This window comes from Osmerus eperlanus, chromosome 4 (genome assembly GCF_963692335.1).
Source record: "Osmerus eperlanus chromosome 4, fOsmEpe2.1, whole genome shotgun sequence".
Lineage (NCBI taxonomy): Eukaryota > Metazoa > Chordata > Actinopteri > Osmeriformes > Osmeridae > Osmerus > Osmerus eperlanus.
The window spans coordinates 12,743,391-12,770,756 of NC_085021.1; the positions used below are offsets into that span (position 1 = coordinate 12,743,391).

General features: G+C 48.0%; 1 protein-coding gene across 1 annotated transcript in view; it reads right to left on the reverse strand.

Moving 5' to 3' along the window:
* Positions 1–27,366, reverse strand: part of LOC134018871 (protein bicaudal D homolog 2-like) — a 42,359-nt gene that overhangs the window by 9,858 nt on the left and 5,135 nt on the right. Inside the window, exons 2-9 of the mRNA XM_062459189.1 lie at positions 15,053–15,265; positions 6,559–6,711; positions 5,491–5,705; positions 5,126–5,372; positions 2,846–3,103; positions 2,518–2,721; positions 1,771–2,310; positions 1,044–1,195 (exon numbers count right to left, since the gene is read on the reverse strand). Of these exons, the coding sequence (XP_062315173.1) occupies positions 1,044–1,195; positions 1,771–2,310; positions 2,518–2,721; positions 2,846–3,103; positions 5,126–5,372; positions 5,491–5,705; positions 6,559–6,711; positions 15,053–15,265 (1,982 nt within the window). The remainder of the gene's footprint in view (positions 1–1,043; positions 1,196–1,770; positions 2,311–2,517; positions 2,722–2,845; positions 3,104–5,125; positions 5,373–5,490; positions 5,706–6,558; positions 6,712–15,052; positions 15,266–27,366) is intronic.

A 27,366-nucleotide genomic window follows, 5' to 3' on the forward strand; every position in this document is an offset into this window, starting at 1 on the left:
CCCGCCCAGTCTCCTCTGCCGTGGCTAATTGATTGGCTACAGCAGGTATATGGACCTACGCAGCAGCAAATGGACTGGGAGCATAGGTACAGGATTCCATTTCTCCATGGTTAAGATGGAGGGTATACACTACTGTCTCTGCAGCCCTCTCTCTCTCTCTCTCTCTTTCTCTCTCTCTCTCTCTCTTTCTCTCTCTCTCTCTCTTCCCTCCCTGTCCTCAGCACAGCTGGAGCTTTACGGTAAGTGGAGGAGTCTTAAAAACAAAGACCTATCAGAGCACCGGCCATCTGCACCAAGGAGGTTCATGGGCCAAGCTGCTTTATAGACCCTCCTGTACATACACATAAACATCACTTTAAAACACAAAGTGACAGTCTCTACATCTGTTTCTATTTCTCTACACAGAAAGCATAACCTGCGACAGTGCTGAGGCTGCTGTGCAGTGTGCGGTGAAGGGCGTAATCTGGACTAGGACTAGGAGGAGATTAGAGAGAAAACCTTTGGCCTGCTTCTTATAGGAATCAGGAGGCTTAGTGGGCGGTGAGGGGGTAACACACAGACCCCCATCTGATATCGTGAAGTCACTGCTCAAAACACTGTTTAAACCACAGGTTTATGACACAGAGATTATAGTGATTATATGTGAGTCATATGGTCAGAAACAACAGGAGCCATGCTCTACTGGCCCACACTAGAAGAGAAAAACATGAACCTGCCTCACATTAGGGTCAAATCAACTACACCATATGGTAAATATGGATTACATTGTGGTGGTTAAAATAGATTTACTGTGGTCTACACCTTGTTGTTATGTGTGTGGTCTTATTACGATCTTAACAATTGGGCAGATGGGCACTAAGTCTCTAGTGCTATTGTTGTCCCTCATGATGGCATGGTGGCTTTGAGTGGGTGGGCCAGCAGCAGTTGTGTACAGCGTGTTATGACAACTGCTGCAGGTTAAACATAGTGCCGGTGCCCCATTCCAATTGGTGCTCGTGTGTTAGATGTTGACGTGTCTTCAGACAGTACTGACGCGTTCTTACCGTGTGGCGAACATGGCCCGGAGAGAGGAGAAGGTGGCGGCGTCCTCCTTCAGGGCCTTGAGCTCGTTCCTCAGCTTCATCATGGTCTCAGTCACCATGGCCTTCTCGTTCTCATACTTGCTCTTCAGGTTGGCCAGAGCCACCTCGGCTGTCTGCAGGGGGGGGGGGGGGGACCACAAACCATGGGTCAGACCAATCTCATGGGGTAGGGGTGTGCATTTTCCAGAGTCTGGACATCAGTTTGAGTCTTGGTTTCCCATGTGTATGTCATTAAACTATCTAGTTAATGACCTGTGGAAAACCCTGGCTGGACCCTAGCATCAGAGAGCTGGCTTTTACAGGTACAGGTGTGGTCATTTATTAGACACAGACTCCGTTCTGTTGACCAGGTGCTGTGAAACCACACACCCTCTTCAAAGAACTGACACTAGCAGCTGGAAACACACACATGCATAGGCACAAGTCTGGGGTTATGAGTGTGTGTTTCAACTAACTCTGTCAACACTATCACACAAACTGAGCCGCTAACACTCAAGGCAGCTGCTCCTACACGAGTGTGTCTCATCAATCTTAGCTGCCGTGCATTTTCTGAGACAGCCGAACAAGCTTCACCAAGTTTACGAATCCTATCGAGACAGGAGACTGTATTCACAGGTCAAGTTCAAACCGGTTAACGAGCCAAACAGACATAAGAGACACAGAAGAGACAGATATGACGCCCTCTGACCTGCTTGTTGGCCTTCAGCACGGTCCTCAGGGTGGCGATCTGCTCCCTCTTGGTGCTGAGCAGGGACTTGAGCTTGAGGATCTCCTCCATGCAGGCCTCCTTGTCTTTGTCTGCCACCGTGCCCAGCTCCAGAGAGGCCACGCGCTGGCGGGACAGCTCCGTGGTGCGGTCCACCGCCAGCTGCAGATGCTTGATTTGGTCCCGGATGATGGCCACCAGGTTGTAGACGTTCATGGGCTCGCGGCGCGGGTCGGACACGGGCGAGGACACCGGGGAGGGCACGGCGTCACCCGGGTCGGTCCTCCCGGGCTCGGGGAACAGGCCCTTGGTGAGCAGGATGGGGGAGCGGCGCCCGCGGCCCTCCGGGCTGGTGCGCCCGCCCTTTCCCTCCTTGTAGAAGTCGAGCATGACGCGGTTGGGCGTCTCGTTGTTGCACATGCACACGTGGTTGTAGAGGGTGGCCAGCTCCTCGCTGAAGGTCACCAGCTCGTCCTGCGCCACGCTCAGGCTGCCCTGGGACTCGCCCGCCACGTCGCTCACCTGCAGCCCCATGAAGGAAGACGGTGAGGAAAGGAGATTTGGGTTCAAGAGACATACCCTCCAATATTCATCCAATGACATTACTGTCCCCTTGCCTGGTTGTAGTAAGTTACACTGCAGTTACACACACCATCGATCGACATCCTTATCAATACCAGGAGAGTAATCATCTTTGCTAATGGACGTTCAAACAGCAGAGTTCCTGACCTTGCGCAGCTCCTTCTCCAGCCTGGCCTTCTCCTCTCTGTCCACGTGGCTCGTCTTCTCCAGGGAGGCCAGCTTGTCGCCCAGCGTGGTGACGTCACCCTCCAGGCGCACGCGCTCCTCTTCGAAGCGGGACTGGCAGGAGTGGTACTCGGCCTTCAGGGTTTTCAGCTCCTCCTTCAGCTCGCCCGCCTCAGACACCGCCACCTACCACCAACACGCTTCTCGGTTAGGTACTGACGGCAGGTCTATCCAGGCATTAACGGAATTAGCACCAGTGAGTAAAGTACAGTTTCTGAGCGGATTCTCTCTGGTGTTGTGGTTCCTTTACCTTGTACTTGCACTCCAGGATCTCGGGCCCGTTGATGTCCACCTCGTAGTAGTCTCCATCCTCGTGGCTGTCGCGTTCCTTCTCGTTGTCTAGGGCTGACTGGCGCTCCTTGCTGGCCTGGAGCTTGCGCATGGCGCTGAGGTTCTCGGTGAGCCGGTTGACCTTCTCCTGGTGCTCTGACAGAGCGCCATGAGCCTGTTCCAGCTGCTTCTGGGAGTCCTGCAGGGTGGAGAGCAGGGACACCTTCTCTCGCTCCATCTGCAGAGACAGAGGGAGAGAGAGGGAGAGAAAGAGAAAAAGAGAGACAGTGATTAATGATTGCTGTATAGAGTGGTGGTGGAGTGATCATTTGGTGTTTCTTATAATAATCATAGGCGGATTAAGAGGGATGTAGCAGATTCGTTTTTCAATATCATAGATTACATCTTCTGAGAATGGAGGGGATCATCTGTCATGTAGTAACCCAGTAAGAGAGCTGGGATATGATCCTGCCTACTAAACCAGTCCCAGCACCAGTAGAAGGAACTGCCAAAATAGGGTCGAGGTGACCTTGAAAAGTCTGGAGTGGGTTCAGCTAACGCATGCACATGCACGGACATGGACACATACACACACACACACACAGTGTGGGGTTACCACAGTGTTGTGCAGGCCTCAGCACAGAACTATTTCAGGAGTGTGAATAATAGATGAGTATCACAGTCCTGTTCCCCCTCATTCATTATTTACACTGACGAATATGCCTGGATGACAGGACTCAAAAAGAGGAAATGGTCTGATTCATATAAACCTCGACATACAGAGACCAGGATTCTCTCATTTTTTGACATATTTTAGCATACCATCAACCATGTATGAATATTTGAAATGTAGATACACATTTAAATATCATGGGAGAGTGCATTTAAAGCCTTGACAGAAGTCTTGGTGAAGCCCATCTTGAGCAGAGGCTTGTAATGGAATGATTTAACTGAGGATGTTGGCCATGCTGAAGATGCCTCCACCCTTCCAGCTGGGCTTCATCTGACAGTCTCTAATGCAGACTGACGTGACCTAAATGTGCACAAGGCCCATGAGCCACAGAGCCTACTGCGTTAAAGGTCAACCAACACGCATCACTGTACATGGCTGTACTTCTTTGATGGCCGTGTTGGATCTGATTGCACAGAGCTGGTACTGCAGTGGAGGAGTGGGGATGTCTTGCGAGGCCTGGAATTCAATACTGTCTGAAAGATCGATAGAACAGGGAGAGGGAGAAAGATATCGGGGGGTCATGCCAGGCATCTGTGGAATGACCTTCCTGGCAGGAGGACTCAGAGGGCTGGTGACTCTGGTCTGGCCAGTGCTCAACACTGAGACTGAGGTCTCTCCTCTCCTGCTGCTACTTTCAAGACCCATCATCCCCATGTCAGTGATATCTCAACACTCGTGATAATGCTCATACCAGGGCAGCCCTATGGTAACCCCGGAGTCACACAGGAACAATAGGAAAACAGCAATGTGATTGGAGTAGCAGTAGGAGGTCCTAAACCCTAAACACATTCCTGCCCCACAGGTATCCAGTCCAGACTGGCGACCATGACGACGTTTCCGGCATGGGTTCCTTTTCAGACAGGTGGCAGGTCCTTTGGAGGAGTCACTGCCCCAGCGCCTTGACATCCTGCTGCTGTCTGCAGGGTGTGTCTCTCAGGATCAACCCCTCTCTGACAGGATTAAGACCCGCAGCCTGGTTCAGGTGTCTTAAAAGAACTCCCCTGTGGACCACCTTGCTCTGACACATGCTGACTGGCTGCACATTCCAATGGTGGAATGGTAATCTCCTGATAAAGGTCCTAGTTCTGTTTCATTGTTGATGCAAGTAATGTAGGCTCAACCCTATTGTAAATATACCCTATTGTCATGGTGTTTTATTGCTTTTGGTTTAGGTACTGGCGAGGATATTGATTTTCTTGTGGCCTGTCAGGACCAGTGCATTACTATGAGATTGATTAGGCTTCCAAATGAAGAAAAAAACCCTGTCCTGAGGTTCTCCTTCACATTGACTGATGTGTAATAATACTGGGGCTCTCATGCTGCACCTCACTTACATACAATAGTGTTGAAGCTCTTTGTCAGGACTTTGAGCCCATTCCTGTCTTCTTTGATAATCAGTCTGGGATCCGGGATCAATAGATCCAAGAGGTTATATTCATCTCTGTCACCTATGTGACACGATGAGGGATGTACACACAGGTCCAGTAGTTTACTGGACTGCAGGTGCCACACAGCTAAAGTGCCTACCTGCAACAGCTGTTGTTTAAGCTTCTGAATCTCCGAGATGTTGAGTTCACTAAGCAGGTCGTCCACAAGGCTGGGGGCAGGGCGGAACACGTCGCCCTTCTTGGGTGTGGATGAGCGGTTGTCCTCCATGATGGCGTTAGCCAGCTTGCTGAAGCCATTCTCGTAACCTTGGAGAGCCTCGTCGTTGTTGGGTTCTGTACCCGCGTCATCGCTGAACTTGAGACCGTCGAGGGAGATGCTGAGGGGGCTGCAGAACGACATTAGAAGAAGGTAGAGGAGAATACATCAGACCAATACAAACCGAAAACATGAAAAACCTCAACTGAAAACACCCATGGAGTGTTTCTGTTGCAGACTGACTGTACCTGTGGTACATGGAGTCTCCTATGCTCATGTAGTGGGACAGCTCTTTCCTCAGGGCTGCCTTATGTTCACGCTCAGTCTTGATGGTCTCCAGCGCCTCGCCTAGCTGGCGCTCTGCTATCTCCTTCAGGCGGATGGCGTCCTCCAGCTGACTGTTCAAGAACTGGGTGTCTTCCTCCAGACGTCGAATCTCGTGCTTCAGACCCTCAAATTCCACCTGGGATGAGAAATATGTCAGTTAAAATGATTTTATGGGACTGGGGTATATGCAAAAAATGTACATTCTTTCATACTTTCATACCAGGCCATACTTTAATCTAAATCTGAATCCTTTAAATCATTTATAAGCAATTATTTGCATTTCATCTAATTCGATTTACAATTTCTTGCTCTATATATCCGCCTAACAAAGTTAAATAATCCGATTTCTTTGTTTCTAATTTATAAAATAAAAGTCCCCTTTATCCCCAGATGTGGAGGGATTTGGGGGGCTTTACACTTAGATTTAGACAAATCTAAAGGAATTTCGGAGACTCAGCGACTTTTATAATTTGGGGAGTAGAGAAGCTTGTTGTATTTCTGTTTGGTGTGAATTAAATCCAGCTATCTGCTTTGTATAGGCTGTGTTTTGGTAGCTAGGGGTCAGGATTAACTGAAACTCAACCATTAAACTGGTTTAAAATCAGACAGTATATTTCCCAGGGTGCCAGACATAATCTCTTTATTCAATCTGAGCGTGGTTTTTCTTATCTAATTCAATCAGCATATTCCATGTTTCTTGGATGGGGGTTAGGGTGGGACACACTAATAACTAATAACTGTGGTGTGTCCAGATGACAGACAAAGCCTTGAGGGCTTGGAGGACCAGTATAGGGTTAAATAGCTCTAATGAACTGATTCAGCTAAATGGAGCTAATTGAAGGGGGGGGGGGGCTGCGTTCCTCCCATCCATCTTCCCATCCCCCCATCATTTAGTTTTACATTCACACATTCTCTAGGATAGAAGGAAATCCTGTCACGAGGTGATCCTGAACGCTTGTGATTGCGCTGGGGTTGGGTCTGTCTCTCACCTGAGTCTGCTTGAGCACGGAGACCTGTTTCTGCAGGGAGATGTTCTCTTCCTCCAGCTCGCTGTAGTCCTGCAGCAGGCGAGCCTCCCGGAACTTATACTCCTTGATGTCATCACGCAGCCGACTCCTCTGCAGCTCAACCACCTGGCTGTTCTGTAGGGCACGACAAGGGGGAGCACGGCTGTTAGTGGATCTGAAATCAACTTCACGAGAGAGGTTGACTGATCGGACGTGCTTGAGTCAGGGAGTGCATTAGTACAGTAGGGTAAAGCTTCCTTTTGGCATAGGCGTGTGTCCCCATCTGGCTCTGTGTGTGTGTGGCCGGATGTGACCAGGCGCCAGGTGACTATGGGCCGTGGGCCACGGTGTGCTGGCTGCCAGCTCTGATGAGCACCATGGGGAGAGGAGCACGCTTATCTCCCAGATGGTGAGTGACGAAAAGCTCAGAGACTGAGAGGCTAATTCAACACAACCTACTTCACACACAGGAAGCGCCAACTCATTATTGAATGTAGCAGGAGTATTGACACGACCAACCCAATAACCTTGTGGTACGCTGCGCTGGATAGGCAGACGCTAGCAAGCGCTACAGCACTACAGATGCTGTGGTGCTGTACTGAGGAAGAGGTAATACACACAGAGCTGAGTGAAGCTACTTCCATCCAAGGAGTGGCTCCATTCATCAAATATAGAAGAGAAGTGAGCTAACAGAGGAGATTGGCACCCACCCCTCCTCCACACACAGGCAGACCGGCACATAGCCAGAGATCAGATAAAGCCTGCAGAGCAGCCAGCCTGTATCCTCACAGCCTCCTCCACCTCCCCGTTCTCTAGCTCCCTGCCCCCCCCCCCCCCCCCCCCACCTCAACCTTCCTCTGTTCCCCTTCTTCAGACAGGAAACCCAAGAGTCCCACAGGAGAGTAGTCGATGGACATCTTAGCCAGCGGCTCTGAAGGGTAGGCCAGATGAAAGCTCAGCAGTAATGCGATACACTAAAGAAGTGTGTGTCTGTGTGTGTGTGTGTGTATAGATGACATGGGTAATGTATGCGATCGGATCTCTGTCTGTCTTTTCAGATCTGCTGTCGGCTATTTATGTAACGTGTGTGTATGTTTAAGTCTCTGGGACCATCTCGCGTGACATATGGTCTTTAATCCTTTCAGGTGACAGCGCAGTGGTGACGAAGGAGCGTCATTTAACACACAGTGTACGTCACTCCAGTCATTATCTCTCAGTGAACAGGTGTTGAGTGTGTGTGTGCGTGCGTGTCACAGTCACTGTGTGTGCATGCAGTAACATGACAGTGAGTATTAGGCTTGTGTGCCTGTGCCTCTCCAGAACTGGCAAGGCTAACATGATGACAGAGGGCTAGTTAGTATCCCAACCCCCGACCATCGCTCCTCCCCTTTCTTCTTTGACCATGATGTAATCCTTGCTTCGGCAGGACCACATGATATCCTTTACCTACGTTTTGAAGACAGGACCCTTCACCTTAGTCTACAGGTCTAAACTAAACTCCGAAACAACATATACAATGACACATGAGATTTAATGAACCAATTTGTCTTTGTTCCTCTGTACATTATTGGTCTCTATGCAGACGTTAGCTTCGTTTGCCGTTCATTTAAACAGTGAGGGGATGTGTCTCTCTGATAGCTGAGGCTTTGGAACGTGGCTGAATCCCTAGTGATGGACAGTACATGTAGCTCATTAGCTCTGTGTAATAATTAATTATGGAGCACAGCACCGGATTGAGGCTGGCATTTGAAGGCTAACTATGCATGAGGAAGTGCGCATGCCTAGTGGGGGTGGGGCCGGTTGCTGTCACTGCTGCCTCAGCCAGTGTGTGAATCCAAATGTTGGTGCATTGATGAATAATGAATGGGTTTACCGTACTGATCTTTCCAATGGGCCTATTATACAGACACTGGGATCACACCAGCTGGAGAGAGCAGGAGGGAGGCAGGTTCAAGTAATAGATACATCAAGACATCTAATGGTCTATAAACTGATTTACAGTGTTTCCTCTGGTGATACCTCATATAAAGAGTGGACAGCGAGACAGTCTGTCAGACCTTTCTTCTCCTGCCCTGGGTCATGTGTCTCAGCTGGGGGGTCAGTGCTGTTTGGCCTAACTGAATACAGACTCCTGCAACCTGATTAGAATGCAAACTAGGGTTTTGACCTTCCACCCTGTTCTCCTCTACCCCTACGGGCCATACGGAGGCTGTTGTAGCGGGGGAGGGGTGTCTGGCTTGCTGCCTGACAGAAAAGGTAACCTGTATTTACTCAGAGAGGGTGTCGTGCCTGGGTAAAATGTTAATAACATTTACTCAGCCACGAGGCCTCCCCAGGGGGTGTTTGTCATAGTGTGTGGCGAGTCTTGAGGGATGTTAGATGAGCCGCCATTAAAGTGAGGTCCTTCATTAGCATTCAGAGCCCTGTGGTCCTGCTGTCACTACAGGGCCACACCAAGGCACACCCCAGCTGTGTCTTCCCTCAGCTGTCTGTCCAACTCACACACACACACACACACACACACACACACACACACACACACACACACACACACACACACACACACACACACACACACACACACACACACACACACACACACACACACACACACACACACACACACACACACTCTACACCTGACCCAGGAGAATGTATGCCCGTGGGTGTTAGAACATGATGTTTGAGGACAGTCACACAGTTCTAAGGATATCTATTAAGTGTGCTGTGTGTTTGAATGAGTGAATATATAGGCCTTGTAGTGTGTGTGTGTGTACTGTAGGAGGCTCGTGTGTGAGTATTTTTGAAAAGCCCTTTACAGTGCTATAATTCACTCACTGTGGGGGATTCTGTGCTCTTCAACAGGACATGGAAATACTGGCTCAGTGGATTTCAGGGGTCAGAGAGACAGTCCTGTACTCTCAATGACAGAGCTGATTCAGTCCTACTGTGTGAAGAACACATCTCTCCCTGCCTCTAAAGCTCCTCTTTCACTGCTCAAACTGCCTTTGACAGCATTCCGGGTCTTTTCCAGCTTACCTCTCGGCAAAGTTTGACATTTCTCAATGTTTGAGCTTCTCACTTTGCTGCATTTGAAAATAACTGTAACTCAGTAAGTTACCATGTCTGAGGTTAGGGATTATCACAACTGTAGGTTAAGTTGCTTTAATAAGGTTCTGTAGGCTGGGATTGGTCTAAATACTAAAGATGATCAGGTGTGTATTTCTGTCAAAATCATTTTACTACCTTTCCATTGCCTTCCCCGGAAAGTACAGTAGCAATTCCGAGATGGCAAAAGACAGGATTATGATATGATAGAACCGCCAGCTCAATTTAACTCTCTCCACTTCACTCTCTCCTTTTCTCTTTTTTTCCTCCTGCTCCGCTGACCTTCATTTTGCTCCCTCTACTGCGCCTTCACTCTTGCATTGACTCGCTCGCAACCCCCCCTCCCTCATCTCTGTGTGTCGCAAGCCTTTAGAAGATGTGTGTGGAACACGGTAAGTATTGAACGGTCATGGCAGAATTATTCCTCCAGGTTGAAACATTAGCCATATTAGACCTATCACAAGGAATGTCCGGGTGTGACACAGTGCTGAGCTGTGCTCCTCAGACACCTCGAGAGCCGAGGAGGCACATGGATGATGCCCTAAGGATGAGCCTGGCTGAGCCAAGGTCATGTCAGCCTCTGTTAAATCAGATTCAGCCCAGCACAGACCAGGATTACCTCAGAGAGAGAATCAAACATACAACCCCCCACTATCCATTCACAGAGCAGAGCAAGCAGAGAAGCAGTGGAAATAGACATGGGGAAGCACTGACAATCCACCATCTACTGCCTGAATGAGGGAAAATAAATAGTCCATTATTATTCTTACTGCAAGCAATTTCCACTCTATAGCAAAACCTTCCACACACCATTATGGGGTTGATGATCCTCAAGGTCATGTACAGGGCTAAATACAACACTTAAATACAACACAAAGAAAGAGAATGAAATTCCTCTTCTATCATGTGGGCTACTTATTTGAATCTAACTTCACTTCATGTGTGAAGTTAGATCAGGCTGTGTGTCCGTGTTTGTGGATAAGCCTTGGGGGAAAAGCTGTGCATGCATGCACATAAATATTAATGAGTTATTCAGTGTGTCCAGAGGTCATATTTGCATGAGAGCTTTCTGGAAACTGTACACAAGAGCATACTTCTGCGTTAGTGTATTTCTGTCAGGGTAAAATGTATCTGTGTGTGTGTATGTCTGTGTGTGTCTGTGTGGGCGCATGCCTGACTGCTGTAGACTCACAATCAACTCATCGATCCAGGCGGAAACACCACTTTGGTGTTAGTGGACCAGGGCTTAAATGCTTGTGGCACAATTGAGTCTGAGTCTGTCCTCTAAATCACATACAAAAAGACAAACCTCATTAGGCCTGATAGGTTAAAGATAATCAAGAGATGCATGCTCTTAAGTGCTAAAAAAAATATCCATGGTTCTGGCTGTGGGGGAGGGGAGTGGTGAGGTAGGACGGGGTGGCCAGATTACCCAGAGAACATCTGGATGGTTTAAGGCCCCTGATTTCACACCCGTAATTCTGGGTTGACAGAAAGGCTGCTGTCAACACATCCTAGACCACAAGGTCAGAGGTAACAGATTGAAGCTAGAGCTGTTGTCCTATAATACTCTTGTCCTATTTCCTGTTGTCCTAACATCCCCCTTTACTTGGTTTTTCTTTTTCCTGTCTCTCTTTCATTCTCATTACAGACCCAGTGTTTTTCTTCACCTCTACCCTACTTTAATATCAACGTTTCTCTCCTCCTTTATGTTCTCACCTCTCTACATCTATCCCTTGACACTCATTTTATTTGAATTAGAATACCCTTAATAATAATATTAATAATAATACCTTCCATCCCTATCCCTCTCTTCTCGGTCTCCCTCTCCGCCCTTCCCTCTTTCCTACAATACAGGAAGTGATCATTCCAGATAGAGGAGACAATAGCATAGCTGACACCCCGACTCCATGGGTTTGTCAGACGTTTATTATCTTTGGCTCCTGTCAGGCAATATTAAAGATGAACAGAGCATGGTCTGTCTTTTCATCTTTCAGTCCCTCGGCCTCCCGTGCAAAAGACTACAAATACTACCACTACAAACCAAATGAAGGGATGTTTGCAGGCTAAACAACATGCGTAAAGATTGCACATTGCTAAAGCAGATCATTGTCAAACAGAGGGTGCATTCACAGTCTGATAATCTGCCCATGAGAATTCTCATTCTGCCGTGGAAAAAGAGCCACCTCAGATTGGGTTTATGACAAGAGAGGAGTTTAATGGAGTCACGCCCATTATGGCATGCCGCTTCACTATGTTACAGGCCCATTGTGAGGCATTAATCCTGTTGTGCACACATTTCTACTGAAACATGCTTATGGCTGCCTAAGGCGATCATTCTGCCCACTACCAGTGCCAATTTGCTGGGTGTCTAGAACCTCAAGAGACTGTAGACGGTTTTATAGGCTGAATGACTGTTAGGGTACTAGACCTACAGCATGCAGCCAATGTGGGGGAGCTACAGAGAAGGTAAAGGCAGTAGTAGCCTTTAAGATATTTTCGTTTGTGGATCTGAAATCAGAAACAGAATGACAAGTCTATGACCCTGTCTTTATGTGACACCGATACACTGACCACATCTGAGCCCCTTAGTTTAAGACCGAAAGGAGTGACAGTCCTCCACCTCTTACTACACTTACAGCCCAATTGTCCACAGAATCCCATGACTGAGTAAGTGAGGAGAGTTTGAACCAAAATCTCCCCCTGACTAATCAGGTTTACCAATCTGTCCTAGAAAGCCACACAGACAAAAACTGCAGCTTGTTTACCGTCATTAGACCATTCAGCTTCTCTAACGGATTTTCTCTTTATCGTTCCCCCCCATCCTCTCTACTACCTCTCACTTGCTCGGTCCCTCCTCATCCTGGCTAATTTGATGCCTGCTTGACAAAGGCCCTTTTCAGAGTCCTCAGCCCTACCACAATGCCAGCCTCAGTGCCCCTGCTCCCACCACCCACCCGTCTGCCCACCAGCCACCACTCCCCCTCCCCCTCCCACTCTGTGACCATTGGAGGGGTGTCATTATATCCCCTACACTGCGAGATGTACACTCCAACCCCCTCCATCCAGCAAATTAGGCTTGGCTTTTGGCCATGGCACTGCACCAGTCTCCCTGTGTGGGTGGGTGTGTGCATTTACAATGGACTTGGCACCTGCAGCAGCGAGGCACACACAGGCCACCAGTCAAGGCGCCAGTTAGAGACCTGCACTGAAGGCACAGACTGAGATATGGCTTGGCAACACATTCTTTGTGTGGACTGTGAGAAGTGGACTGGGTTAGAGGAATCGAGGCTAAAAGGAATCATGTGTTCAGAAGTCGAGGGGAGATTCCTGCACTGCAGACAGAGGGCTTTTATCTTACACAGGGCTCTGATATTTGGGACTACAGATAGGAACTAAATTAAACACGTGAGCCATGTTGAGAGCACATCTGGCCTTCATGTAGCCAGTCCCATCTCTGACTCAGTTCCACAGCGAGGAGACACTGGCCTACTTAATAGAGGAATCTGTCCCTGTCGAAAAGTCGTAGGTCCTTGACAAGGAAATTCTGTTTCAAGGACTTTATTTTCTTTCTCCTAATCTCAATCCCAAGACGTGTGCTGCAGACATGTTGTCAAACAGACTGGGTGTCACCCTCCCTCAGACAGGGGGGTCCTCCAACCTGCCTTGTCCCTCCCAAAACACAGTAATCACCAACTTGAGCAGCAGAACGACGAGCTTAGCTAAATCTGCTAAGTACAAACAGTGGAGGATTTGGAGTGAGGGGCTCAATCAGAGAGAGAGAGAGAGAGAGAGAGAGAGAGAGAGAGAGAGAGAGAGAGAGAGAGAGAGAGAGAGAGAGAGAGAGAGAGAGCGAGAGATTTGATGCACACTTTCATGTATTTTCATAGGAAGGCAGTGATACAGTCCAAACAGATATTAAATAACTTGCAGGTGCAGCAGCTGAAGCAGGGTGGTACTGCCGCAGTGTAACTGATGACGAGTAACAGAATCCCTCTGCTGCTGTTGTCTCCTTGTAATGGATCTATCCACCCTCCCGCCTCCCGACTAAAGGTCGGTGCTTTTCAACTGCTCTTTATTATTCTAGCCTTCATCCACCCAGCCGGAGGAACACTGTCTTTCACATCAAACAGACCCATTGAGGGGAGAGGCCCCTTCTCCCTACTCTTCTCCCCTTCTACATCTGCCTCTCTAGGTTTTTGTCAAAGCCCCATCTCCCTGAAGGGGCTAGCCAGCCCTCTTGTTAATTCAATATCCTCACTGCATGTCTAGAAGAGATATAGTGCACGTGCACATACACACACACACACACACACACACACACACACACCAAAAGAAAGACTGGCACACTGACTTACAGACACACTGACACTGTAGAGCTTATACATTTATTACTAAGGAGGTGAATTAGGTCTGACTGTAAATGTCATTAGAGTGAAAAGGTCAGACTGCAGTCACTGTGGAAAGTAGAGCACAGACAAAAACCTGTCTCTATGATGAGAAGATTGGGGCGGTGTGACAGAATAGTCTGTGCACAGGAATGTGTCAGTGGTAGTGTGTGTGTGTGTGTGTGTGCCTCAGGAGGGTCTGGGGGCGAGCTGAGTCTCGCTAGCTGTTATCTGGCTCAGGGTGTACGGGTGACACTCAGGCCGCTGGTGGTTGCCAGATCTGATATGAAAGGAGAAGAGGCACGCTACTAATGACCGGGGAGGGCAATGAGGCACGTGCCGCGGGTAGCTCTCAGGGGCACCATTGCAGAGGTGTACTGCATCGAGACAAAAGGCTAAAGGTGGGAGCAACCTTTAGTCACTCCAAAACCTTTACTTGTCTGCCGTGCACAGTACACTGCAATCAGTGGAGAGTTCAATCATGTAGGATCAGGCCCGGTGCTGGACAAGGAGCCATGTTTCATCCTGCTCCGTGTCTCTACACTGTAGAGACATGCTAAAGGTTCCCAGGAGCTGCCGGCTCTCCTACCCTGTCATTTCAGCCCCTCCCTGTTGCCCAGGGCTGGGGAGGACCACATCAGAACCACAGCGATGGCGCTTGTTCAATCAGCCTGATCTCTGCTGACTCTTTAGAGAACCATCAGGGTGTGATTAGTCCTGCCTGGGCATGCCAAGCAGAGTTCTGTAGTTAGGTCTTCTGTCACGCACATCTGGATAAACACTTTAATATTACAGGGAGAGTGTGTATACGCCAACACTGTAAAGATAACGCAAACTATGTCTCAACAAGTCGGGACAAGTTCTGATGATTTGATGGATTCTGTATGGGTGGATGTAGAAGACTGTGTGCAACAAGTGATAAGTACATTGTGTGACAGACAGGCAGCGAGCCAGCCAGCCAGCCAGCCTCTGTGCCTCACCTCTCTCATCTCCTGGGTGATGGAGGCCAGGCGCTCGTTCTCAGACTGGGTGTTGGTGAGGACGTTGCGTGACTGGCGGACCTCCGTCTGCAGCTCCAGGACCCTCTGCTCGTAGTAGGCCTCCTTACAGGCCGACTCCTGGATCAGAGACTCCTCCCTGCTCTCCCCGTCCGCCGCCACCTTCCTGTGGTTGGAGTATGCCTGGCCGAATGCCTGGAGAGGACAGGGGAGGGGGGAGGGGATGGTTACAGAAACTGACAGGAACTGACAGGGTAATGGAGTAGGAACTTGTATACAAGGTGTATACTAGGTTTATAAACTACATATAATACTATGTAGAAATGATTATTAATTCAAAAACTGTTTTTAATCATTTAAATTCACAGAGGTGGTGAAATTAGGCTGCATTGAGAATGATTGAGAAGGAAGCATAATCATACTAAATGGACACATTTACAGTTAATGGAAGGATTATGACTATTTGAGAGGTATTAGACTACACGGACTACCGACTTGTTCCTGACTCGTGAAGCCTACATTTCTATGGCAGCCATTTTTTAAATAAGTTTAGCTGAGGACAGAGGAGGAGGGCAGCACCAATCCCCCAAAATAAAGAACCCTGGAGAGATAATCAGTCTGCTTCCATCTGGGCTGCATCATTCCTCTCTCTTCCCCTCCCTCCCCTCCTCTCTCTTCCCCTCCCTGCTGCCCGCAGGACTCTGGTCTGTACTGCACGTGCTCACCAGAAACTCCACAGATGGAGGACGAAAACAGGAAATGTAGAACAAATCCCGGTAAAGCAGCAGCATATTTAGGCTATCACTGGTAACAATGCAGGACCAACATCACTGTCGCTGACTCCAATGCTCTTACTGTAGAAGGAATTAAAAACTGCATTTCAACATTTGGTATAAGGTTTAATAAAGTGAGACTGGGATATGTTAACAAATACCTTGAGAGCAAAAGGTTTATATTGTCTTACTAGTACAGTGAGATGCTTTCTACAGGCCTGGCCTCTTGCGATTGTCTCTGTGGTGAATGTGTGTGGTGGCCTATTTTACTGTTAATGGTTCTGTTCTCTCATCTATGACCTTAATTTGTTAATGGTCCACAAGGCACTATGAGTAGCTGCAAGGAAATGACAACCACCACCACAGAGAGAGAAAGAGAGAGAGAGAGAGAGAGAGAGAGAGAGAGAGAGAGAGAGAGAGAGAGAGACAATCCTGGAGTGAGGCAGAATCAAGTCTCTCAGCATGAGCACAATTCTATGTCTGGATTCACCTGAAGCAATGAGAAATCTGACCTTGTTTCGATCCCAGCTTACAAGCATGTGTGCTGAGACACATGCTTGAGTTTGCGTTTGGATTATACCTCTTTCACAGTGCTTCATACTAATCCCAACATCCTAAATCCTTGAGAGAAAGGGAAATCTGTGCTATAAAATTACATTTCAGAAATTGACCTACTTTGACTTGAACTAAAACGTGCCAAAGTAGTTCAGTGGGCTAGAGCCATAAATGACATCATGTCTCATGTGTCACGTGTTGACATTCAGGGAAGATTGTAGGCGCAGGACAGCTGATAGCTTTGTTGAACAGACAAACACTGACAACAGCATACTTCCCCTGCAGCAGGCCTGGAATAGCTCTAGAATGGTGATATAGTTCTTGACCTCATCCATGTGGAACTTTTCACAAGTCCTGCATGGTGAGGCTTCTAGCACAGAGGAGCGAATCTGCACACACATTGCTAGGAATAACAGTCCTAAATATCTTGACCATGCTAGGAGTCAAAACACTGTCAAACGCCCTCCCTCCACCAATCAATCAGCCAGACCTCTCGTTGATTACAGCTTCCTGGGGGGGAGGGGGGGGATTAACTCAATCAGAAGCAGGGGAATCCTATCATTATAATCTGTAAGCATGGCGGGTATTGGGGGGACACTGGCCTAATCATTCTGATCTAGCCAGCCCTGTGCCTCAAACAGGGGCTACCCAGCCAAAACCCACTGACCCACCAAAGCTCCTTAATCTAACTCATGGTGTGGGGTTGGTTTTCAGGGTGGGGGAGGCATAATCTCAGTGCGAGACCCCTGGCAACCACCCTCTATAATTCATCTGTTTACACAGAGAATGATTGTGGATTATCAGTTTGTAATGAAGCTAATCAAACACTTCATAACAGAAACAAAGGCCAACTGTCTGCAGAGAGACTGTAATGGTGAGAAGAGGAACCAGGATGACATGTGTTTTTCCTACCAGAATAGAACTACCATCTATAGCCTGTTGAATATCAATATGAGAAGACGAGCAATAGGGGATTAGGCCTGCAGTAGTACAGGGTCTGATTCCAGATGAGAGCATAATTTACGGGCTGGTGTTACCACCCCGGCCCCATGCTGGGTTTTGATCCTTCTTGGCCCCCATGGAGACAGAAAAGCTCATAATCACAGTTAGCATCATGTGGTCATGAGACCATGTGGTCTGCTGTTTGATGGGGTGTCTTCTCTGATACTTGTTTTTTTGGTCTTTCCCTCCCTCCCTCCCTCCACCCGCCCCCTCACTGTTAGTCAGTTACTTCTTTATTTCTCTGTTGATCACTGGGTTTCAGACTCTGGAGCAGTCATGTGATGAACAGAAAGTTCCACGTGACTGAACTTGAAATATTAGGACCTCATTCCCCTTGAAAACAGGGTCAGAGGTGGGATGTTAAACCTAGCAGAGGCGGGCCTGGAGCTACGATGAATACCCAGGTGCTTGGAGGCTTCCATGTGGTCAACTAATATGAGCAAGTCGAACCCTCTATTGTCTAAACCACACGTTGCCACGACAGAAGGTCCAAGTTACTGAACACAAGCATGTTTGTCATGTGTTAGGAGCTTGTTCTGACATGCTGTGATAATTGTCTTTTCCTGTAATCTGACAATCCAGACCTCCAGGAGGGGCTGGGAGTCAGAGGGCATTAATTAGAGGGTATCAGGACCAGACAGGCCAGCGCTTGTCAGGCATATTTATTTATTTTTTGGCAGGGACAATGCACACCAATCAACAGAAAAACTGTAAATGAGCCAGAGTTAGCCAGAGAGGCTAATTTTCATAGTCATAGGATCCCATACACCATCCCTGTTTAGGACAAGGGGAAATACTAACTACTAAATTATGAAGGACAATGGTCTACAGCTCTGACAACAGAACCAATTCACAGAGGTTTCCTTGCTTTCCTTAGGCCAAAACATCCCCCACCCTCGTCTCCTGTAAACCAAAACAGCAGGATGTGTTCTCTGACAGGCTTCCTCCAAATCAATATCTGAAATGGTCAGAACACCATTTGAAATTCTATGTTAGGCTGTATGCTCTTCAGGGGAAGAGCATCTTTTCATGGAGAGGGAGAACAGGGAGGGAGACTTGCTAGTCCCCACAGATACAGCAGGACCTTCTGAAGTGCAACATCAAACTGACACAAGCTTAAAAGTTAAGCCTCTTCTTCCACGTCTGTGTGTGTTTCGTGTGTGTGCGCACGTTTGTGCGTTTGCGTAGTGCAGCAGTTAAGATGAAATAGGTCTGCAGCATTTGGATCGATATCAGAGTTGTTTTTAACCACACATTTGCCTCAAGACCCAGATCCCTTCAGACTCCACTGCGATCTATGCGATTTGAATCTGCTTCGCCCTATTCTTTGACCTTGCGTTGATCTGACCCCAAAGCCCTTTGACCCCCCTGTGGCTGAGCCCCTTGTTCCACCTTCACACAAGCAGAACAAAAAGGATCTGGAGAAAAAGCAGCAGGAGAGAAAGACACAGACTGGGAAGACAGAAAAAGGCCAGACAGGCTCTTTGTATAAACCCAGACAGGAGTTACCTTCAATGGGGACAACAGACATGCAGTCCCCTCACTAAATGACCACAGTCCTGGGCTACAGGCTAACCTGTGTCAGACAGACTGTAGTCATCAGGCTCTGTGTGCCAGTGAGTGCAGGAGTTCAGTGCTGCTGCAAAGACTTTGTTGGTACCGGAACACATTTGTTTCCCAGATGAGGAAAGGTTTGAAGAAGAGGCAGCCTACACTGAGAACAGGTGGACTCTTCCACAGTGTTGGTGCTGTTGATGAATCACACATGCCCACTGAGCCACTTTCAACCATAGAGGCTGGCACTCCATCACCCTTCAAGGTGTTGTAGATGGAAAGGGACTTTTCTGGAGCGTGTTTGCAGGACTGCTCGGGTTTAGAGAGGTGCCGTGGTGGCACTGTCCCTGTCACCGTGTATAAAGGAGGCAGGAGAGGTTCTGATGTGCTACTTGAATAGCTCATTATAAATGTAGTCTTTAAATTAAACGAGATTTCTAGACACAAAAGCTCATTGCTTGAATCTTTCAGTTTGTGGGAGAAAATAAATGAGTTCAGAGTGAAGCCGAGCTCTGGCCACTGCATTGCAGTCGTCATTAGGGCTGGATGTGGGTTGAATATGGAGAGAGCAGGCTGTCAGCAGATCTCTTCATCAAAATGCCTTATTGTGAGGAAAACAAACCTCAGATTGTTCAGTGGGATATCTCTGACGCTGACCATGATGGAGCAGCTAACAGAAGCTCTGTATGTGATTTTACAGGGCTAGCCAGGGCACGCTCACAGGCACAGCACCCACCCCTTCATCCCACATTACAGCCCAAGAACGTGAGAGTCTCAGAAACGGTGTAGGAAGTAAGACCTCCAGACCTGCTGTAAGGAGAACACTGAACGCTATCAGTATGGCAATAACAAATAATAACATGGTCGTAAAACAAGACCCTACTGGCGTAGATCCACGTTCAAGAAGTGGTCCTAACAAAGTGGTTATGCATTAGCGGCAGCGTTGAGTTAGGGGTAACTGGGCTAGAGATGATTACTCAGCGGGTGTCAGAGGTGAGTTAATAATCGGAGAGTTGACCCTGCATGCCTGAGCCGTGCCTCAGCCAGGCCTGCAGAGAGGTCTGCTCACTGTCTGTGGAGCAGAGGAGGGGGGAGGTCAGAGCGCCTGGGCTGAGGGGAGGGGGAGCAGCACTGAATGGCTCTTCCGGCCTCGTGCAGCGCTCCTCACATGGCTCGATGGGCTTTCACAGTAAACAGAAGGCATCCTCTCTCTTTCTCCTCAAAACAAGGCCTTACAATATGGATTTTTCCCAGTGACCTCTTCACAATTAGTCCTGAAAGATTCAGGGCCCGGGGTTAAGCACAGTAGGAGATCAAGTGGGTGCCATAAACACACTCACACACTGACCTATCACTTCAGGCTTTCACTCGAATTGTGAGGTCCATTTGATTTCCTAACAATAGAGTTAACCGTGTATATACCACCATGTTCTGGATGCTTCTCCTGCACAGTTCCAGCGAGAAATGTGAAACACTTCATGTTTGTGTGTGTAGATCTCCATTTACAGTGAGAGGATTTGCTCTAACCATTGACGAGTTGGAGTAATGTCAAAACCAATGGTACTCTGACAGAGAGCTAATTATCACTTCTCTGGCACTTCTCTCTTGGAAAAGAGCGAGAAAGAGAAAGAGAGAAAATCAAAGAAAGAAAGTAATGTTTTAGAGAGGCCAGACCAAGAAAAAGAGCGACAAACACAACAGGAGGGTGGGAAGATGAAAGGAAGTAGCTTCCCAACACCATGTCAGGTGTTTGTTCTCTGTTCACTGGTTCAAATCCGCCTCCTCTCTCCCTCCATGGAACAACTCACCATGTCATCTGCTCAACACATCACATCTGTTACCCTGACAACAAGGACTGTTCCACTGGCAAATCACACAAGTAATAAGGAAGTTAGAGCTTTCCTCCAACTCTGTTTAAAGCTGGACATGAGTCACCAAGCATGAGATACAATGTACAATGTTTATATGGTTAACAACAGAAGCCATGCCTATAATCATTGACAATAAGAGACTGATAAAGATGGTGTACTATATGAGAGAGTTATCATCTAAAGTCCAACAATAGAGTACACAACTGAGGGTGAGAGAAAGAGAATCCAGCTCACAAGGAGAAAGGTGAGGACAGACATCTCTGCCTGGCACAGAGCCACACTGCTTCTCATCCAGAGTATAGCCAGTGGGCTAACATCCACACAGACATGCAGGGGCAACACACACACACCAATTTCATTGTCTTCAGTCCCATTCTCCCTGCATGCCCGGCAGCCAGCCGTATACGGCAGCACCTGGTGCTCCATGTTAGGGCTTGCCCTGCTCCCGGAGAGAGGCTGCTCAGAGCTTTCAGCTGTGCTCTGGGGAACAGAAAGCTGCTCGCAACACACACACACTCTGGGAAACACACAATTGGAAAATAACGTGGAGTGTTGTGCTGCCTGTCTGTTTTCTTTTCTGAGCATGAGACCGAACAGCCAGAGGACCAAGAGGAACCCAGCCTAGGATGCCTCACCACTCCCTCCAAACTACAAGTCAGCTGCCCAGGTTGGAGCACACCTCTCACCAGCCTGGAGGAGAGGAGAACCACACTGGAACTCACCATCCTAATCAGACTCACAAGGCCCTTTTATATGCCTGACTGGCAAGTCTGCCCTCGACCACAGAAGACATCAGTGCAATTGGCCTCCTGAAGATCAATGCTGCATCTGCTCTCACGCTGATTCTCAGGCCCTCGCGCCAGTAAAGATTCTGTTTGGATTAATCACTGCTTTCATCAAACAAACTTGGTGAGGATGAACCAGCCTCACTCTCATCTTTTATTGAGTAGGCTACATACTGCAGTGCTATATTCTGGGGCGTGTTTGGGATTCTATTATGCTGTGTGTGAATGGTGAAACACCTGCAGCGTGGAGCCCTGAACTCAGCATTACTATTACAGCTGACAGACCCTGCCTGAGTGTATCATGGGCACCCCAAGCTCTGTGTGTGTTATTACAGGTTGGTTAAAAGCAGTCATTAGCTGCCCTGCCAGGGCCCTAAACTAACAAGGCCGGCTGTCAGTTTCTATTCACTGTCCTCACACAGGGGTCTCCAAGGGTGGACTTGGATCGGTAGTTTTAAGACAGCTACAATGGATAGAATGGAATGTTTGGTGTAATCAGAAGGCCATTTTTATACCAGAGACAAAACAATATCACTTTGTATACAAACCATGTTACTCGTTTACCTGAAATAGCATGCTTTTATTTATTTTTTGTTGGGAAAGGCACTGTGAACCATAATAATGCAAAACAGGGAAAGAAACCCCTGTTGTATTTTTCTCCCTTGAGAAAAGTCAGTTTTACCACTATTTTGCAAGACCAAAGGTGGACCAAATTTCTAATTTGTCAGTCTAAAAAGGAAATATTTGAAAAAGACTTAGTTGCCAAACCTAAAATAAGCTTACTGACTAGGTACAGTAAGATACCAGCTATAATTAATGTTTATTTAATGCAGTCAATTGTTTGTCTGATAAATAGTCTCCAGAGTAGTGGAAAGCCCCTCTCTGAAGGGAGAACATCTATTCCATATCTCTAATGTAAACCAAGCACTAAGGCGTCAATATCAGAGCCTGGCTCGGGTTGTTATCATGGCTCATATCAGGACCTCTGTGATTTGCAATGCAAAGATGTGCTTATCTCTTTCCACCTCCTCCAAACGCAGGGAGATTTGTCTGTCTGTGTGTCTGTCTGGGCATATTATCGCTCGTCCCAAACCCCCCACCCAAGGGGAACGCCTGTTGTTAAGGTTACCATACCAATTACAGTGACAGAGCACCGGGTGGCAGAGGAGGCAGGGCCAAGCGGGAGGGGTGGAAGGGCAAGGTGGGGGGTGATGAAGGGGCGGTACTGATGCAGATGGCTGTGTTCGAACCGAGTCCTATCGCTAGAGAAACACATCTTTGGTTGCAGAAGGTTTTCCCTCAGCGCTACAGTCTTTGTCTCAGCCTCGGTTGGCCCTGGACCCCCAGGATTTCCTACCAGATGAACCACTTCCTGTTAGGGTGCCGGGACTCTTTCAACTCTAAACTATTTAAACAATTGTGGGACCGTCCAGGGGCTTTTCTCCCCTCTATTCTCCTCTCACCTAAAAGAGAGCAGGCTGGTTCCCACAGGAAACCCTGGCATCCCCCCCCCACACACACTTCCAGTTCCAGTTCTCAAGGACCCCTGAGAGACTGGCATATATCCAATTAAACCCCCTTCCCACTCCAACCCTGTTCCTCCTCCCCCCTCAGACCCCTATTCCCTTGTTGACATCTCTGTAAAGCCATACTCCACCTTCAGTGGCTCTACCCCTCTCTTTCTCTCTCTCTCTCTCTCTCTCTCTACAGCCCCTCACCTTTTCACTCCATCCTCTCCTAGCCTCTCCTACAGTGCCAGAGGGCTGCAGCCTGGTGGTCCCCTTTGCTCTGCTCCAAAACCAGGCCCTGCTCAGCCCAGCCTACGCCTGCCTGGCCGGGGAGGAGGCCTGGGGAGACCGAGGGGAGACACCCAGACCCACTAGCCTACATTCACTGAAGGCCTCCGGGAAAGGCAGAATAGAAGGTGCTGATGGAGCAGGGGGAGGAGGCGGGGATAGTGTGAAAGGAGGCCTGCGGCTCGAGGGATCCAGGGAGTGTTGCTGAAGCAGCTCTGTGGGAGCACACCAGAGAGGGGAACGCCCACATGAAGCACACTTGAGGAGTGAAGAAGCCACCTCAAGCAGGTCATAATCACCATGAGAGGAAGTGGCTGAAATGACTACAGGGAAGTGTCAGAATCTGAGTATGGACTGATGACACCCATCTTCCCCTCCACCCTACATTTACATACAAGCTCTCCCACCACACCAATGAAGCTATCTGTGAAACAAATTGGCTAGGCCTAGGGCTACCTTCTACAATATGTTCCCTTGGACTTTAACTTGCCAATACGATTGACATAATGGTTGAATACGTTTCCAAATTAATGTGAGTCCCATGTGTTACTTTCTGGTCTCAAGCAATTAAAGTGCAAAGTGTTTGTATTTGACTGTGTGAAGCAATAGCTTCTGGGTATATGGCAGATGAATGGTTGGGTGAGAGATGGATTGACGGATAGAGGGAGGGAGGGAGGACTACAGACACACAGGGAGGGAGGGGATGCATGGAGGAGTGAATAAGAGTCTTTAATCATCAAGTCTGACACCTCATCCCAATATGATCTGCTTCCCCTGTCTGAGCCCCTCTGCCCAAGATAGGGGTGGGGCTAGTCACACGTTTGTGGACTGGGTTGAGGTCGGGGGTGGGGGGGGGGGGTACCATCTGTCCCCACAAACAAGTTTATTCTACTCAGTATTATGTTAATGAGCGTGGACGACCGACTGCCCCCTCCCCCACCTCCAGCCCCTCTTCTGTTTTTGGGCCATGGGGGAGTCCCGCTTACCCCCTCAGGGGCAATTCCACCCTTCTGTGCCTTGAGGCCTGCTTCACAGGGAGGAGCCCTAAGGAAGTGTGTGTTAGTTAGATTAGATGATAAAGCATGCTGATAGCAGGGGCTAGCCTGCCCACCTCGCATGTACGACATGTAATGCCTCTTCCTATGTCTGTTTCAGACTGTGGCCATCAGGAAGTGCAGTATATCAAGCGTCTGTGTACACGACCCACTGGAGGAAACCAATACACTCCACCCATCAAAACATCTTTCTGGAGTGTTCGTGGCACAAAGGGGAAGACAGTGATCCTGATCAACGATGTGACGTCTTGTCCCTTCTTCCTAGCCCCCTAATGACATCTGGTCTGGTCCATACAGACAGATTTCAGCTGTTTCCGGCTGCTATTAATACCCCCAGCTCTGCTGAGGTAAACAGGAAACAAGATCAGGAGTCAAGGCTCCAATTCAATAGAGGGAAGGAGATGGAGCAGAGGGAGACAGTGGCATAGAGGCCATGTGAGAGGGAGCCCATGGGCTGTTTGTCCTAGTTTGGTTCACACATGCAGAGCATAGAGTTTCTCTGGTGTAGACTTAAATGGTATCCTGGTAGTAGTTGCTACAAGTAAAGAATCCTCAGTGGTGGAGAGTGGGAGGAGTAAAGGGATATTATCTGGTTTGTTAAGGATTACATAGACCACATTCACTTAAAGCTTACAGTAGGTAGCCTGGAACCAGAGATCATAAACTAAGGGAGAGGTTAGAGGGGAATCTGTTAAGAGGAAATCTACTGCTCGGTTCGTGGAACAATAAAGGTAAAACTAACAAAGACTAAGCTACACAACCATAAACACACACACACACACGCAACTACGTACATTGTAGTTGTATTCATCAGATCCACTTATATACTATAGACCAGATAGTAGTATTGCTAAATCATCCTGCCTATTACTTGACCTGCTGACTTGGGTTACCTAAACACCCCCCCAAAGACATGTGGGCATTGTTGTGATAGTATTCAAGATGTCTTTATGATCATACAGTAGTGTACGCCCATGTAGGCAGGGCTACGCTGTGCATCACCCACTCATCCTTCATCATTTCAACAATGAGTACGAGATAGAAGCCCGAGGAGAGAAAACAGGAGAATGTTTTTCGTACGTATGGTAAAAGGATGATTCTTCTTGTTATAAAGAAAAATGTCCCTTTTTGCTATTGACAAATGTCTCAAAAAAAGTGTTTTTGTTCGGGGATTTGAGGAGGTGAAGGGTGCAGGAGGGAGAATGTCTGCCTGACGCTGAGAGGCCATGCTCTGCTGTCTGAACCATGACGTACAGTAGAGGATCTTTCACTCATGACCTCATGCTCGGCTTTTAGACGGGAGGATAGCCAGGTCTGTCCACAGTCTCCCACTAAGTAGATTACATAGGTGGAATAATGATTACTCTGGACTAGCATTACCACGACGCTCAATGTACTTAGGCTACTTGATTAATTAACAAAGTTGATTGAGTATAGGCCAAGAACCAGGTTGGTTGGCCAAACGTCAAAGATAAGTTATTAAGATATTTTGGGGGTTTACAAGTCAGCTGAGGTAAATTGGTTTACAGTCAGTGCACCAAATGGACCCCAAAGCTGCATAAATAATCATGTAAGTTCAAGACGATAGTGTCCATTGGCTGTGTTGGTCAGCTCTTCAGTTGATTCAACCCAGATATGCGTGTATGTTCCAAGCAGAGGGGTCCAGAAATTGGGCAACACCTGGGCAGTTAAAAAGCTGAGCACAGATTTGTGGCCAAATCTCTTGACTCAAGCAGGAAACAAACAACTCAAACCCTGACCACCACGTCACCATGGCGCAAAGTAATCTGGATGGGTTTGTAGCTTACCTAGTTTAAGCCCCACTGTCACTTCACTTTCAACTGAAGGTATTTAAAGCAACACACACTCTGAGTAGAGTTGGAGATACTTCAAAGCTGATGCCTTCCTCGCCACTGATGTGATATCGACTTGTATCTCTTCCTCCTCCCCTGGGGGAGGGGCCTTGTCTGCATCATCAGGATACAGAACCAATAGGATTAGGAGACATTTCTTGGAATGATTAAGGGCTGCATTCATCCTTACCTATGCTTGACCCTTGCAGGTGCCCAGGCCCAGCTGACTGACCGCTAGAGAGGGAACCTGGGCAGGTCCGCTCTCTCAAAACAGAAACAAGCCAAGCGTCTGCTACTCCTACACAACCCAAGTTCTGAGGTCTACTACACAAACACTCCACTTATCATGCCCTTTACTTCACCTCAAATATTGACTGATTTTCATTCATCTTTAATCTATGTAATGTAATGTCTATGTAAAAATGTAAATGACTAAATGTAAAAAAAATGACTAAATGTAATCTCTATATCTATTTATCTATCTATCTATCTCTAAGTCAATATGAACATTTTCTTTTCCCATATTCTCTCCATCATGGTCACAGCTGCATAATTGGGTCTACTCTTGACATGCATGCAGGGTGACTGACTGAGGATTATAATGTCTCGCAAATTTTCCTCACAGGGGCAGATTTAAATCTTCCCACTGAAGGGGAGTGTTATTTCATACATCTAAAATAGACAGTCTATCCCGATACCTACTGTTAGCTGTGGAAGTGGCAATGAAGAGGCCTTGTAAACACCCTGTGCAATAGACAGGCAGGCCAGAGTAGAGGCCAGGGCAGCAGCACACAGCCAGACAGGGCTGCCTGTCCCAGGATAGGCTGTGAGTGGCTGGACTCTGGGGCTGGCCCGGCTCCCAGACCTCCGTAAGCCCTATGCACAGCGGCTAGGATTCATCCTCTTAGGCCCATAAGGGAGGGGATTTGGGACTTTATTTAGTGCCATTTAGAAAAGATTACCCCTTAATTGCAGAGCGGGCGTTAAGCAAGAACTGCCACTAATGACAGGGCTTGTTCAGAAACCCCCAAACAAGAGAGCCTGGGGAAGTA